General features: G+C 41.1%; 2 protein-coding genes across 6 annotated transcripts in view; one reads left to right on the plus strand and one right to left on the minus strand.

The window, feature by feature from the left end:
- Nucleotides 1-1,701, plus strand: part of MYO6 (myosin VI) — a 208,312-nt gene extending 206,611 nt beyond the window's left edge. For all 5 annotated transcript variants that reach the window (XM_069974661.1, XM_069974662.1, XM_069974663.1 and 2 more), the window contains one exon: nt 644-1,701. In XM_069974661.1, coding sequence (XP_069830762.1) covers nt 644-843 — 200 coding nt within the window. In that variant the 3' untranslated portion in view covers nt 844-1,701. The remainder of the gene's footprint in view (nt 1-643) is intronic.
- Nucleotides 1,702-5,780: 4,079 nt separating this feature from the next.
- The window catches only part of IMPG1 (interphotoreceptor matrix proteoglycan 1), a 141,699-nt gene continuing 130,410 nt past the window's right edge, over nt 5,781-17,069 (minus strand). The window contains exons 15-16 of the mRNA XM_069974176.1: nt 8,595-8,679; nt 5,781-6,603 (exon numbers count right to left, since the gene is read on the minus strand). Of these exons, the coding sequence (XP_069830277.1) occupies nt 8,637-8,679 (43 nt within the window). The 3' untranslated portion in view covers nt 5,781-6,603; nt 8,595-8,636. The remainder of the gene's footprint in view (nt 6,604-8,594; nt 8,680-17,069) is intronic.

Consider the following 17,069-nt stretch of genomic DNA (forward strand, 5'->3'; position numbering starts at 1 on the left):
TTAGTTATTGCAACTGCTTGAAAATTCTGTAGTAATATCACTAAATTACTCTGCATATGTAATATGTATACAGGGGACATATAATTGGTTTACGTGATTAAAGGGGTATTCCATTCAAACATAACTTTTGATATGTTGCTGCCCATGGTGAGACTAACAATTCATTCCATACTTGTTATCTATTCAGACTCCTTCCCCCAGTTCTCAGCTGAAGACACAAAAATCTGTGTGTGAGCCTTTCTCTCTGTCGCTCCCTCCTACCCCCCCTTCTGAGACGGCCCTGACTGGCTTTATCTGCAACTTTGTAGCGTCTTTGTAATGCTGGGAGGATTAAGCTCATTGAGTTTATTAGCAACTTGATCTTAGAATAACTCTTCCAGCATTACAGAGAAGCTACAATGTTGCAGATAAAGCCAGTCAGGGACTTGTCCAAATTGGAAATGTATCCAACTTTATGTCTACAACAGGGATGGGGGGCCTTGGGCCCTCCAGCTGTTGCAAAACTACAGTTCTCATCATGCCTATGTAGTTTTTAAACAGCTGGAGGGCCCAAAGTCCCCCATCACTGCTCTTCAAAAACACTTTATAGTTTGTGCTTCATAGTTGTAAAAAAAAATATATTTTTAAATGTCACTCATTTCAGGCAAAGATGACATGGAGATGTGTGAGTTGAGCCTTGAAGAAACTGGTTTAACAAGAAAACGAGGAGCAGAAATTTTACCCAGACAGTTTGAAGAGATTTGGGAGCGATGTGGCGGAATCCAATACTTGAGTAATGCAATTGAAAGTAGACAAGCCCGGCCAACGTATGCTACTGCAATGCTACAAAACCTTCTTAAGTAGCTGCCCGGTGAATTCATTGTTGCACTAAGAGATTAGTACATATGGGCTAAAGCAAAGGGAAACCAACCTCTGGCAGAGGACCTAGGCATTCCATAATTGTTTATTAGAGAGGTTTTAATATAAAGTGAACAGGTTTTATTAATTGCGGGTTTTATTAATTCATACCTTTTTTTTTTTTTTTTGATGTTTGATTTAGTAGCTTTATTAGTGATGTGGTCTGTGGCCCTAGCCGGCTCTTTTGTAGTTTTATTGTTTTTATTCTATTTATCATGCATCTCGATTTGTGGGGCCTTACCTTGGATAGACTGTTTATTGTCTTTTTTTTTTTTTTTTTTTTTGACTATGTAAGTCACAATACACTGTGTAGCCCAATTGGATGGCATCGCAGTGACACATATTGGTGAACCCATCACAATTATAATGGAGATTGTATAACTCGTATGAATTTAGAAAATACCATTCCATTGAACTTGAAACCATGGACGATCTTTCCCTCCTATGACCTTTAAGTCCGTTGCCTACATACACTACCAGTCTCTTCTCCTTTATGTAGAGGAAAGTTTGAATTTAAAGAATAAGTTTAATAACATGGAAATTATTTTTTGTGACTTGAATACGATGAAAGGAGATCCTATGGGCTTGATATAGCATATATGTGTTTTACTGCACTGAGATACGAAGGTAGTTAGATCAATAAATATTTAAAGATTATAGATCCAAATTACTGTGTGCTTGTCCTCAGTCCAACCTTATCCATATACTATTATAATATATATATACTTTGACCATTAAGCCTAGGGATGGGGAACCTTCGGCCCTCACGCTGTTGCAAAACTACCATTCCCATCATGCATGGACAGCCAAAGCTTTGGCTGTCCATGCATGATGGGAATGGTAGTTTTGCAACAGCGGGAGGGCCAAAGGTTCCCCATCCCTGATGTAGCCTCTTAAACTGACACTCTTGACTTCCTTATAGACATTCCATTTTCTCAGTTGTTCTGCTGAGGTCTAGAGGTTGCTGTATGGTGGCCATCATATAACTGTTTATTTATAAATGTTTAATACCATTGTTTTAGTGTCCTATCTAATAAAAAAAAAAGAATAAAAATGTATTCTTGTGACTTGAAATGTATCACTGAAGTTAATTTTTTGTGTTCTATGTGCTGTGAAAAAAAGATTATTTGGCTTGAATCCCTTTTGTTCTTTTCTGTCCTGTCTAAAAATTGCAAAGTGGTCCACTAATAAATTATATTGTAAGTTCATAAGGTTCATAATCACTTCCTGCAGAGCTTTTTTTTTTTTTCCATTGACGAGTTTATGTAGTTGACAGATATGACTATTTCTTTTTTTCACTGAAAAAGCTGGGTTAAAGTGGTTGACCTCCCATGAAAAGTTCCATCTCAAGAATGGCCACTTAAGTCAATTTTTATGATATCTAAGTACAGCACTTGTCAGTCTCTAGCAGCTGCCATAGAGAATTAATGGATTGGTGATGCACACACATAAGAAACTCCATTCTGACAGGAGACTTGGGTCCCGTTCTTAAAATTTCTGAGGGTCCCAATTAGAGATGAGCAAATTTACAGTTATAAGCTCGACTGCCTTTAAAGCGAATCTGTACCCACAATCTGACCCCCCACAAGCCGCTTGTACCTTCAGATAGCTGCTTTTAATCCAAGATCTGTCCTGGGGTCCGTTCAGGCAGGTGATGCAGTTATTGTCCTAAAAAACAACTTTTAAACTGGCAGCCCGAGCCCTACGGGAGTGGCCTAGATTGTGTATGCATTAGGCTGGCACAACCTCTCAAACCCTCCTCCCCGCCCTCCTCATCATTAGGAATGCTCCAGGCAGATTTTTATACTATTCGTCAGCTGTGTCAGCCCGGCACATGGGCTGGATCGTTAAGACACCTGTGGAAATTCAGCATGGAGAAAATGTTCCAGTGGCTTTCCTATAGATGAAGAAGGTGTGGAGGAGGGACGGAGGGGTGGTGCAAAGTTAAAGCACAGATATTCTAAGCCACGTCCGTAGGGCACGGGGCTGTAAATTTTAAAAGTAGTTTTTTAAGACCATAAATGCATCACCTGCCAAACGGACCGCAGGACAGATCTTGGATTAAAAACAGCTATCCGAATGTACAAGTGGTTGGGGAGGGGGGGGGGTCAGATTGTGGGTACAGAGTCGCTTTAAAGTCATTGCTGATTCTCTCTGGGTGCCTGAAAAAGCGGGATCCCGTTCTGGAAAACTTCTCCCAGTTTCCCAAGACTGGATCCAGCTTTACCAGGCACCCAGGGAGACTAATAAGCTGACCGCCAAGCTAACAAAGTGATTCGCTATGTTATTACTGTAAATTCGTTCATCCCTAGTCTCGTTTTTTGGGTCCTGGGGATAGGACATATCTTCTAATGGTGAGGCAACACATTTAACCTTTACAAGACTGTAAAATTTAGTTTTTTTTGTTTTGTTTTTGGCTTTCCTCCACTGGTTCTAAAAGCCATAACCCTTTTGTTTTTTAATATACAGAGCAATATGAGGGCTTACTTATTTTTTGTAGGACCGATTGTACTTTGCATTGAATTATCTGTGGCACAAAACGATTTTGTTACTTTTTTTGTGGGGAAGAATTATTACACAGTGCTGCAATTAATCTGAATTCTGTCAATCCATTTACAACACAACCCATTTATAGCTTTTGTTTTATTTGACGACTTGTAATCTTGTGATCACTTTTTATTAAAAAAAAAAAAAATTCTGGGATGTGACCAAAGTTCTGCAATTCTATCTTTCTGTATTTTAGTTTGCATTTGCAGTTCATCTTTATCAGTTCCTTCGGCCCGCTTCTCACAGTGGACTGTTAGACCTAATAATAAAAATAGTAATAATAATGTTTATTTATATAGAGCCAATAGATTCTGCAGCACTTTACAATTCACCTAATGGACTTTTTGCTGACTCTTTGTTACCTATGTGTCAAAATATTACCTGTTTGAGATTGCATTATTTCTCTTTTCTATTCTGCTTGAAAACTAAACTTTCAAAAAAAAGAATTCAGGCACATGATGGGATTAGTGAGTCTATATCTTTTACAAAAGCCAACATGTAGGAAATAGATGAAGGCACTCACCATTTAGCGTGATCTTCTTTATTTCTTTACGTGCATGTTAAAAGCTTTCGGACATACTGGGCAACATTGGAGACCCCATGCTCCTCATGTGCATGGCGTCTCCAATGTTGCCCAGTATGTCCGAAAACGTTTAACATAAACGTAAAGAAATAAAGAAGATCGCGCTAAGTGGTGAGTGCCCTCATCTGTTTTCTACATGTTTGATTATGTACAGTGCTTAATTCGTAGTGAGCACCAACCAGTGATCTAGTTAAAATTACAAGCCCATACTCATTAGTACTATTCACCGGAGCAAGTTATGTGAAAGCAGTGCCGGTATCCATTTCTCCACACAAGTGTGATCTATCTCTCTTACACAGTACATTTTCAGAAATTCTTGTACATTTGAAATATGTTTTATTTTGCATAATACATCAGTTTAGACCTTGTTTTCTTAGTGGCACACAACCCCTTTAATGTAAAATAACAATAGCAAAGAGTTAAATGTTATACTTACAAGTCCCCAGTTGATTTATATGAAGGCCACAACAATAGACCAGTTTATATAAATATTTAATATATTCCTCAGCTTTTTATACATTAAATCCATTTGATTTCGACAACCTTTCTTCATAACTTGGCTTTCTCTCTTTTTTCTTTTTCTCTCCCCCCCTCCCCCTCCCCCTCGACCTTATGGTAAGAGCTGGATAAAAAAAAAGCGACTTTATAAAGTGGTAAAATAATACTTTCCTCTGTAGAAGCAAGGCTGTTGCTTCTACAAGGTTCATACAACAGACTGGCATTAAAGAGTTATAGTTTCGTTTATCATCAGTAATAACACCCACATTCTTCATCGACTTACCTAACAGTGATCAGTTTATTACTGTATTTTTCACACAACTACCTAATAGCAGCCATTGAATGTTTTTACCAACATTAAAAAAACAGTCACTAAAGCCGCTACTGAGAAGTCGTCATGGGTAGAGTTGATCAAACCTCGGGAATTCATAGGTTCAATCGAACTCGAACATTTGATTGCTGATGCCTTCCCGGTCCGTGGGGAAGGAGGAGCGGGTACCACCTGGAATTTCGGGATTTCCCGAGGTTCGATCAACTCTAGTCATAGGCCGTTGGTTTTGGATATAAAGGAAAAACTGCTCTTACCAATTTTGGTTTATCAAATGGTGTTCCCATTGGGTGTAGGTGACGGGTACTTTAATGACCCTTTTCATTTACATTCTATATTTCAGTGAAAGTGTAAACATTTATAAACCATTTAGGAAATAAAAGCAGATGCCTTTGTAGATGACCTGCGTGTTTATCAAAGGAGGTTGAAGCGCTAATTAACTTGTTCCTTAACAAAGACTTGTTTTTCTATCACCTTCAAGGAGATGGGAACACTAAAGCATTCTATGAACCATACACTTTTTGAGAATAATGTGCGTCTCCACTGTATTTAGTAGAAAATCTAAAGCCCCACATTGAAATGGCGAGTCTGTCCTCACCTAAATCAGCCTGACCTTAGGGATAATGCCTCAGTACTGGATCGCCCTTGTGTATTTTTATGTTCCATCTGAAAAGCTTTCCTCAAGAATGTATTGAATTGTTAGAAAATGAACACAATGCCAATTACCGAGTCACTTAGGAGCGTAAAGCCTGCAAAATATTTCAGAAATGGTAATCAGTTGAACTGGCACAAAACTGTACTGTGCATCAAAGCCATTGTTCCATTTAAGAAAGCATAATAGTTGTATTAAAATGCCAGATAACCACAATGGCATGGTATCATCTGGAACTGTTCAAGACTCTGGATTTTTTTTTTTTAAATATCACATTTATTGTGGACAAATGGTCACATAGAATAATATATTAAGTAGACATCAACCAAGAAACATTGATACAGTCATTTTTTGTAATCACGAACAATATAAAGGAAAAAGGACAAACAGCAATAAATACAAAGTAGACCAAGAAAAAGAAAATACGGCACTCTATCCTTCCATAGTAGAGGAGAATCAGCAGGTGCAATGCGACGAAACATCCTGGTTCGTCGGATCGTAAGTCTAGTGGATGAAAAGGATGCAGCAGCCCAGATAACTGTATTTATTTGAGTATAAGCGGCAATGTTCTTAACCAACTGGCTCTCTCGGAAGCCTTGGAAAAGGCCCAGTTGGGTTGAAACTTTGCAGGACTCCAAATGCAGAATTACGTGAATATTAGGAGCAAAGTTTTCATCAATCATAAAGACAACGACAGTTTAGTAAATAAGAACAGTAAGAACGAGAGACTTGACAAATATGAACCAAAAGGGTTAAAGAGTGGGAAGGAAAGCACATGGAACCATCTTTTTTTAAAGCAAAATACAAGACAGGATGATATTCTCCAGTGATATATATATATATATATATTTATTTTATTTTTTTTTTAATAAACTTCTTTGTCCACAAATATGAAAGCAGGCTGAGGATGTCATTTGCGTAGGATTGCACATTTCATTCTACATTTCACACATCTATCTTCTAATTAATAAACGTAGAACATCAAAGTCTAAGGGGATTATTCTACACTTGGAAATGTGAGAAGGTCTTCAGCTCGGTAACTTCTTTACATCACAGCACAGAGATGATGTTCAGGCCTTTCCTGTCACAAACCGATACCTGAGAAACAAATAGGACACATGCAGAACAGGTTTGTTAGGAATTCGATAGTAACATGACAGGTTGTACTGTAAGAATTAATAGGAACATCGGGGGAGATTTATCACACTGGTGTAAAGTAGAACTGGCTCAGTTGTCCCTAGCAACCAATCAGATTCCACTTTTCATTCACAGATTTTTTGGAAAATGAGAAAAAAGGAATCTGGTTGCTAGGAGCAACTGAGCCAATTAACTTTACACCATCTTTGATAACTCTCCCCCATTGTGTACATGTGAATCTATTTGATCAAATGTTTGAATCCCTAAAGTGTCTGTCAAAAGTTTGAGAAAGACTTTCTGTGTAGTCTAAGGCTCTGTGCACACGAAGCAAAACTGGCAGAATTCTCCGCTGCGGAATCACGTCAGCCTTTGTGTCATAATGACACTCTATGGGAGGCTTGCGCGCCTCCTCTCTCCACGCTAAAGAACGGACATGTTCATTCTTCAGCGTGGAGAGAGGAGGCGCGCGAGCCTCCCATAGACTGTTGTCATGAAATGGAGGCTGGTGGGATTCCGCAATTGAGAACTCGGCCAGTTTTGCTCCATGTGCACGGAGCCTTATAATGGTGACTATTATTGCTCTGTATAAATCTGAGCTGTTATGGAATTATAGTACATCCATTTGTGGCAAGAAAATACAATACTTTAATAAAAAATTTCACCGGACTTCTCCTTTAATCTGTGTGGATGCAATGATAAAATATGTAAGCGATTACAACATCAGAGCAAAATGATTGGTTTCATATGGTAAACTGTACAATTAAAAAAGAACTCTAGTATCATGTTGGACTGCCTCTAGCCTGGATACAAGAAAAGATATGGTTGGGCATTGACACGCAGGTTATGTATAGCATCCTGAGGTACATTCATAGGTTGCCGGAGCTGGCCTCCCATAAATATTCTATTGGTGATAGATCTGTGACTGGGCAGCCAAGGAAGTGTTGCAATCTAGCAGAGATGTTCCGGTACAACCTTTTTGGTGTATATGAGTATTATCCTGCTAAATAAAGCTCAGCACAAGGTACACTACCCCAAATTAGCCTCCGAGAGCACTTTTTAAACCAAAAACGCTTTTACACCTTCTTATGGCAAGACCTAGGGGGAGATTTATCAAACTGTTGTAAAAGTAGAATTGTCTTAGATGCCCCTAGCAACCAATCAGATTCCACTTTTCATTCTTCACAGGTCCTTTGGAAAATGAAAGGTGGAATCTCATTGGTTGCTAGGGGCAACCAAGACAATTCTACTTTTAAACCAGTCAGATAAATCTTCCCCCTAGTGTCTAATTAGACCACACCTATAATTTAATAATTTACATAGTTGCCTGAGACATACAGGCGATATTACGTCTGATAATCGCTTTGTGTAACAGGGCTGCCCAGGCGATCTAATGATTGTTCGGCCACCTCCCCCCCCCCCCCCCTCCGCAGTCCCCCCGCTCTTACCCACTTGCTGTCTGCACGTGTAATAGCAGCAGGCGGGGGAACGAGGAGCAAGCGAGCACTGATTTGAAAGGTCGGTGCTCGCTTGCTGTGAAGATTGGGCCATGTAATAGGGGCTTAACTGATTGCCAAGTTTTGCAGCTATCTAACATTTCCATCTGACTGACTGACTGACTGACTATTTTTTTGGTCAATAAATGTAGTTGAGTATTTTAACTAACTAAATTTTTTTGCTTGCTAAAATAAAAAGGTTCCCTATTAATATGCACACCTGGAAAGCAAATGAACTAATGCGGCTGTGTTATATCCTTGGGAAAACCTAAAAATATTCCGATCCCAAAGCCTAGGACCGGGCCAACAATCTCCATGCAGCAAATGATTAATTAGCTTTTGTTTCTGTTGATATTATTCAACAAATAAAATCCTATTATTATCTCCTATAATTCACTTCTGGGAGCCAGACAGAAACGTGGACTTAATCAGGAAATCCGCTGGATATTCGGCACTAACCTTTGATTGTTCTTCAAACGTGGGGAAGGAAAATTCTCTTTATTATGTGTTCTTCATATTTTCTGGTATAATAGAGACTGGCAATCTGCAAAGTAGAATAAGATGCAAAAAGGAGAGAAAAATCTTAATAGCAGTGTCAAACAGAGCAAGCAGTAATAAAAGACAAGAGTCTATAAAACATAGAAAGCGACGGGGGTTCCTGAAAGGAGACCACTCTGGCAATAGGCATGTGAGATGAATAACAGGTAAATTACCATCAGTATCAGACTGGGGTATCTGGGTCCCAGTGAAAACCAGTGAGAAATGACATGTCAGTTAATGCTAGTAGAGGTTCTAAAGCTGGAGGCCCACCGGAGAATTTTCCGGTCCTCTGGTGGGCCAGTCCGGCACTGATTACCATTGCACTATATAAATCTTAGGATGGAGGAAAACTAGCAGCGATAATGGCTAAACTAGTCCATGTTTAGGACCTAATGGAAGAAAGTTTTGGCAAGGGTGTTCTCTTCTAGCTGCTTTTACCTCCTCACACTGAGCTGTGTGTGTTGAGGTGTGTGAGCTCCTCTGTGGTCAGTAGGTTTTTTAGGACTGTTCACACTGCCATCATGTTGAGGATTATTTTTTCCAGGAATGAAGCTTTTCACATTAAGTCTATAACAAAATAGTTCATATTTGATGAATATTTATGGCATATGCAACCATGGCATATGTCTTTTTGATGTAAAGAAAAAGAGGGTGGGCTTACTCCGGCTGTGTCTTGTGGTTGGATCCTCCGTACATTTTCCCAGCAAGGGCAATAATGGCAAGGAATATGGCACCAAATGACACAGCTACAATAAAATAGCTTTGATTCTGAATAGCAGCTTTTGAACAATCATTCCCACTGTGAAACTGGGATTTACCTTTAAGACAACTAAAATGGACAACATCTGTCAATGATAAACATATTAAGCAGAGTATACTGTGTACTGCAATATCTGTTTAAGGCCAAGTTCACACAAGTGTGTTACAGGTGCATTTATGCAGTGTTGGATATGATCCTGGGGGCCAACTAATGAAGAACCAGTGAGAAATTACATGTCAGTCAGTGTTACTGCAGGTTCTGAGCTGGCGGACCACTGGAGGATTCTCCGTTCCTCCAGTGTTCCAGTCAGACACTGCTTTTATGATACCCAAGTTCAACAGGGACTAACGCCCAACCATAAAAAGGGGGGTAAAAATGCACCTGTACAAGACTTCTGTAATACTGGCCTTAGGGTGAGTTCATGAAGTGGCCATAATCCATGGAAACATGCAACTCTTCTCAAACTGATTGTTAATGGCTGCATGTAGAGATGAGTGAACCGGGTTCGGGTTCGAGTCCATCCGAACCCGATCGTTCGACATTTGATTAGCGGGGGCTGCTGAACTTGGATAAAGCTCTAAGGTTGTCTGGAAAACATGGATACAGCCAATTACTATATCCATGATTTCCACATAGCCTTAGGGCTTTATCCAACTTCAGCAGCCACCGCTAATCAAATGCCGAAAGTTCAGGTTCGGATTGACTCGAGCATGCTCCAGGTTCGCTCATCTCTAGCTGCATGGTCTTTGTGGGTACAACTGCTGTTTATCTGCAAAACCATGTGGCCAGTACATTCAGTTTAAATTAAATGCATTGTAAAAGTTGTTCAAATAAACTTCCCTTATTTACATTTTTTTTCTTTAAATTTGACAACATTTAATAACAGCTAGGGTTTTTTTTATGTCTATGTTTTAGAGGATCTATATCTGTTCCTTCACATTGAATACCCGAGAATATGTTATCATGCCTGAATCTGCGACATTATCATACTTTAATGAAGCCATCGTAGAAATAAATGTGGCCACCCACGAAATTATTCCATGATGACCAAAACAGGTAACATGAGGTAGATAAAGTAATTAGGCGACAGCTGTTTTGCACATCACGTGCTTCCTCGTAGCCCTGCACGTTATGTGCGAAACAGCTGTTGCCTAATTACTTCATCCACCTCGTGTTAACTATTTTGGTGATGGAATAAAGAAACATATGTTTTTGCTTCATTTGGTGAGTGCCACATTTATTTCTATGATGGCTTCATTGTGCTTCGGGACTGTTTAACTAGTAGAGCACCACCAGTAGCACGTTCAAAGAAGCCATCAGAACTGTGGCAGTGGTATTGAGTGCCGAGGTCTATCTTGCATGGAAGTTGTTATGGTACTTTACCAACATACCTCCAAATCAGAGGAATGAAAAACAGTGATGACTGATGGTTATTTACAGGCGTTGCCTCACAAAGACATTCCTTTATTAAAGCGACTCTGTACCCACTGTGCTACCTCCCCCCCCCCCCCCCTAACTACTTACACCTGTTTGTAGCTTATGTGAAGTCCTTTCAGCCGGTATGTTTGGCCACGCTGGTTGTGCTTTCATGATGCAGAAAACAAACTTTAGTTGAGGAGATGCCATGTCTAAGAACCGGGGCAGCGAGCGTTCGTGCCCGCTTGTGTGGTGTTGTGTACCTCTCCCCCTGCCTCCCATTCCTCCCTCTGTCTGCCCTCACAGGAATCATTGGCATTGCGCATGCACCGTGGTTTTAACCCCCATTGCCGCTGCAGTGACGTGGTTTTTCCTCTGCGCGTTATCCACGCCCTGTAGTAGTGACACGCTTGTCCCTGCACCGCCTCTCATGTCTGTCAGCGCCCCCCCCCCCTGCATACTATGTTACTGCCCGCTGCTCCTCTTCTCGGCTTCTGCGCACATGTGCCGTTGCGATGGTATCCCATGCAGACGCAGTGATGCGACCGTCCTTCTCCGTCATTTCGCCGATGCGGGATACCATCTCAACGGTGCATGTGCGCAGAAGCCGAGAATAGGCAGCGGGAGGAAACACCACAGAGGCGGCGCTCACCCGCCAACGTCACTGCAGCGGCGCCGGGGGTCAAAACCACGGCGCATGCGCAATGCCAATGATTCCTGTGAGGGCAGACAGAGGGCGTAACGGGAGGCAGGGGGAGAGGCGCACAACACCACACAGGCGGCGATTCCTTAAGGCACGAACGCTCGCGGCCCCGCCTCTTAGACAAGGCATCTCCTCAACTAAAGTTTGTTTTTCTGCATCATGAAAGCACAACCAGCATGGCCAAACATACCTGCTGAAAGGACTTCACTTAAGCTTCAAAAAGGTATGAGTAGTTGGGGGGGGGAGGCACAGTGGGTACAGAGTCGCTTTAAACAAAGGCTGAAGCAGCAATCAGGTGATCACCACCTGTTTGGCTTCTCTAAGCCCCATTAATCAGTCAGGGGGACCAACACTGACCAAAACTTTTCCCTACTGTATAAAATGTACAAAAATAGCACCGGTAAAAAAAAAAAAATGACTGCTTGAAAAAAGTGTCCAACCGAAACGTGTGAATAAACAGGCTATTTTAGTGTGGAAGTGCTGCCTTGGACTGTTGTTTGGCATTTTCATAGCCGCTACAAAGGAAATATAGGATTACTTTCATATATAGAGCTGCCTATCTTTTTAAATTATAATTGGTTTTTGCTGGTCTGTATTAGGGACAACAAGTGAAATCATAAAAAGATGCGCACAGTGGTCCTGGGTTACTGTAGGATTCCAGGGAGGGGGAGGGGGGTAACCTCCATCACCAATAAGCACTACGCATTATATTTCAGAAATATATTTGGAGTGCCTAACCTTAGGATCCATAATTGTCCTATTTTTAAAGCCACAATAATCATGTGCATAGAGCCGAAATAATAAAAGTTTTTTTTTTTTTTTTTTGCTCCCTCCAGACATTTATACTATGTAAGTGGTTGGAAAAAGTAATAAAAGACACGGAAGCCCTGAGACTTATTGTTCTGCTATTTTCCATAGACTATTCTCTATAAATCAAGCCCGTTTGCGGGTTTGCAGTCATTGCAATTAATGTTTAAAGAGCTGTATATGCCATTTGTTGTATTTTTATTACCGAGATTACTGGAGATTTTGAAATGAAAAAGGACAGCTGCGGAGAAAGGTCAGCCGAGGAGCCACCATGTAAATAAATGATATAAAGCTAGATCGGAGGATTTGCTTGTTCTTTCTAATATAACACTGATAGTAAGCCAATAGAAAATCATCTTATTTTAATAGAGTACGATGGTTGTGGCATACTAATGACTCGGCTGTAGGTGTTTATCTATATATATTGCCTGCCTCGGTTAAGATGAAAAATTAGCAAATCCTCTCTTAGACGGTACTTTATTGCTATGAAACCTTCAAAGCATTAACGGGAAAGAAGTAATTTTCGAAGACTGTAGGAGCTGCCAGTTAGACTGGGAATGAAGAAAGCAGACTGGGGAAGATTCTGCGTCTAAGCTATGCCACCTGTTCTGGTACTTTTTGCAGAAGAAGCGAGCGGTTAATTGCCATGATCGCTTGATAATAGTTCCCTGGGAATTGTTCTGAATATTTTTTTTTTAATTGAACCTTGGAAGTCTCGGTTGAAAGAATGGGATTTCTGATGTATGATTTAGATGGGATGGAAGATATATGGATTAGATTTAATTAATGGGACATTTTGTATGGAGTATCTGGGGCCCAGGAAACGATCCTGGGGGCCCACTAATGAAGAACCAGTGAGAAAGGACATGTCAGTCAGTGTTAGTGCAGATTTTTAAGGCTGGGGGCCCACTGGAGGATTCCGGTCCTCTGGTGGGCCAGTCAGGCACTGTCAGGGTGATGAATAGTGATTCGAACGAACGTGATGGTTCTTGTTTGTGTTCACCGATCACAAACAATTTGTTTGATGATCGGAATGGTTATAACAATCATTTTCCAACAGATTCGAACTTGCAAACATTTATCTCGCTTTGCACCTGATAATCTGTACGTATGTTCGTAACTCTAGACCGAAAAGTATGCAACGGCGTCATTTACGCTTTGCACCTGATAATCTGTACGCATGTAGACGTAGACCAAAACGTACGCATCTACTGTATGCTCGTTATTTGTTCGGGTATGTTCAGTGAATACGAACCGATCATGATAATTTTTTTTTTTTTATATTCGTGAAGCAAACATCCTGATTTTTACTTCACGAATATAAAAAAAAATTATGATGAATACTTGAGGGTGCATACCATATGTGCAACCACCTAGGAGTTCACTTTTACGGTAATGATAGCATTTCTACTAGCTTCCATACAAGGACTGTGGTAGTAATTCCCTTGTCTTAAAGATGACTGGCCTCACTGCTGGAGCTCATGGCTGGATACTGTAGACCAACTTGCCCTGAGAATGCTGGCCGAATCTCACCACCGCACACTCAGCTGCTCCCGCACGCCGCCTGCAGAGGATGGATTCCGGCCTCTGATATCATGTTTGTTTGCCGGCCAGGACTCCAGCACTATGTCACCACACACAAAGAGTGCCCAGACTGAAACTTAGTCAGGCTCTTCCCACCGCAGCTTACCATTATGTGGGGACCCTCACCTGGCTGCAGTGAACAGAACTACCGCTTGCAGACAGAAGGTGAGTCGAGCTTGAGTGCTGTCTTGCAGCTCTATGGGCTCCCCTTCCTGCACTTTACCAAGGCCGGACTCAGGCAGAGGGGAGCCCCACCAAGCCTAGATTGTATACTGACACCCCGTCCGAACCGCTGCACTCCAGACTTCCCATAGGGACAGGAAACCACTGAGGATGAGAGGAGGGTCTAACCTTTTAATCCTCCTCTCCCCTTGTAGTTAGGCATCTCCTCTGGTAGTTAGCCTCCCTCCTATGTACTCATCTCCCTTGTAGGTAGCCCCCCTATTTTCTCCATGGGGCATCTCCATTGTCCTCTGGTAGTTACACCCCCCCCATATCTCCCTTGGTGGTTAGCCCTTGTGTGCCATCCCCGTTAGCTGCCTCGCCCGCATGTAGGCATCTCCCTACAAATTACCCCTCTTCTGATGCAGACAATCCCCCTGTAAGTTACCTCCCCTCCACCATGTGCGCATCCTACTGTAAATTATCCCCCCTCCCACTGTGTAGGCATCTCCCTCTTTCTACCTCCCTCCTTAATGCAGGTATCCCTGTGTATAAAAAAACAATACTCACCTAGCTGTCGTCCGGCGTCTCCTTCCTTTCCCCCTCTGAGAGCACAAGTGACATCACTCATGCACCAGAGTGCTGGAGAAGGGAGTGGGCTCTTGTGGCCAGAGGTAGAATGCTGCTGACGGCCACAAGTGTGATGTGGTGGGCCCCATAGTAGCCATTACGGCAGTAGATCCGCCAGTGTATAGACCCCTGTGTTATTCAAGTATGCCAATATTGTTAAATCCCTGGTAATTCTGTTAAAAGCAATAATCCCAAATATAATAATCATTATAATATATGATAAGTTCAGACGTTGCCATTTATGTCCCTCGCACCACCAGGGGGGGAAGTTTTAATTATGATGATTATTAATATAATCATATTTATTATGGCCATTAATACAATCATAATAATGGGAATAGTTATTAGATAATCTAACAAAACGATAAATATTTAGTATTATGGATGATAACAGTGAAAAGACTAAATATATAGTAGTAACACTACAATAAGCTGCAAAAGATGCAAGACAAGAACATCATCAAAAGCAGAGGAGCAGCATCAGGGCAATATACAGACAAAAGGCGGGGATGGTTTAGACTGAAAGATAGATGAAAGATCTTGAGATGAAATGGATAACTTGCAAGTAGCGCTACAAAGAATATGGTCACACTGTCATATCTGATCGTATAAGAACAAAAGTGTATTGTGAAACACCAGATTATGGTTAGAAGAACAAAAAGTGAATGACCTACCGAAAAGCTCAAATTTTGCCAACTTTTGCATACAAAAGTCATTCATTGTAAAATAAGGACAGACTTACCGTAATAAAGACTAACCTTTCTATGACATTAAGTGATGTCATAATTCCATCACAATTCCATCAAAATTCCATCATAATTATCAGAATGACAATAGGTATATCATATAGGTACTGATAAGTTTATGTTGTACATTCCCTATAAAAATTCCATGTACCTCTACTAAAAAAAAACTCTCAAAAGTCACCAGCAAAAACCTCTCAAAAGTCACCAGCAGTTCTACTTTATCAACAGCTTAGATTCATGCCTCTATGGGGCAAGTACCGTATTTTCAAGCGTATAAGACAACCCCTAACTTTTCCAGTTAAAATATAGAGTTTGGGATATACTCGCCATATAAGACTATCCCTCTTCCAATGCACACCAAATAAAAACTAATAAAAAACCTCAGATAGCAGCGAGATCTGAGAAGCAGAGAAGGAGGTACAGTAATACCGGTAGGATACAAGGGCGGCCAGACAGCTAAAAGAGGTGTGTTATTTCTGGGCACAGCGCCACTCTACAATATCTCTTTTTTCCACTCGCTCTGCCCTTTACACGGTCGCTGCATACAGCGGAAATTCGTCCTTCTCAGCTCCTCCTACCGTATGCGGTGACCGCAGATTCTCCAGTCCGGTTCCAAAGTCTTTCAGCACCCGCCCAATAAGACGACACCCGGCAGATGACCCCAGACTTTTGAGAAGATTTTCCTGGGTTAAAAAGTAGTCTTATACGCAGGAAAATACAGTATTTGTGGAATTTGTCACCATACGTTTACTGACTGTTTGACAGGGTGACTCTCTTAGTGCTTTATTGCTATGAAACCTTCAAAGCGTTAACAGGAAAGAAGTAATTTAGAAGACTGTAGGAGCTGCCAGTTAGACTGGGAATGAAGAAAGGAGACTAGGGAAGATTCTGCATCTAAAATCATCAATAATCGCTTGCAAATCTTTCGGTGTACGTGCACATCGTTCGTCATTTCGATTGTTCGTGTACAAAGGATTGGCATTACGATCGTAACTAACAACTATCGTAACTAAGAGCCTCATTATTTTTATGGAGATTTTTTTTAGCAGTCTATATTGGGTCTGTATCTTGCCATTGCGGTGAGCTGTTGCATTTCTCTGTGTTTTTGTGTGTTTGCAACTTCAGCCATAGCAACATGCTCCGGCCTAGTGTAAATGGTGTCTCTTTTTTTTCTGTGTTCCAGATGGGGGAGTGGCTGCCTCTACTTGGTCGTGCACTCCACCTGTCCCACCCAGGTGGATATTATTTTTGCCAGTATTAGATGGATCCTAAATGCCCAGAGCATAGGCTTATTATATGCCATGGAAAGGCTAGTACAGTGTAGGTCCATCCCGTTTATGAGGCCACCATATCATGGTGGGATGGTTTACACTATTTGTAAATGGTAACTAAGAGCCTCATTATTTTTATGGAGATTTTTTAGCAGTTAAGGGGGCGGGGGCTAATTTTAGTGATTTTTATATCTATATTGGGTTTGTATCTTGCCATTGCGTTTAGCTGTTGCATTTCTCTGTGTTGTTGTGTGTTTGAAATTTCAGCCATAGCAACATGCTCCTGCCTAGTGTGAATGGTGTTCTAGGAGAGCT

This window comes from Dendropsophus ebraccatus, chromosome 6, assembly GCF_027789765.1.
Source record: "Dendropsophus ebraccatus isolate aDenEbr1 chromosome 6, aDenEbr1.pat, whole genome shotgun sequence".
Classification (NCBI taxonomy): Eukaryota; Metazoa; Chordata; class Amphibia; order Anura; family Hylidae; genus Dendropsophus; species Dendropsophus ebraccatus.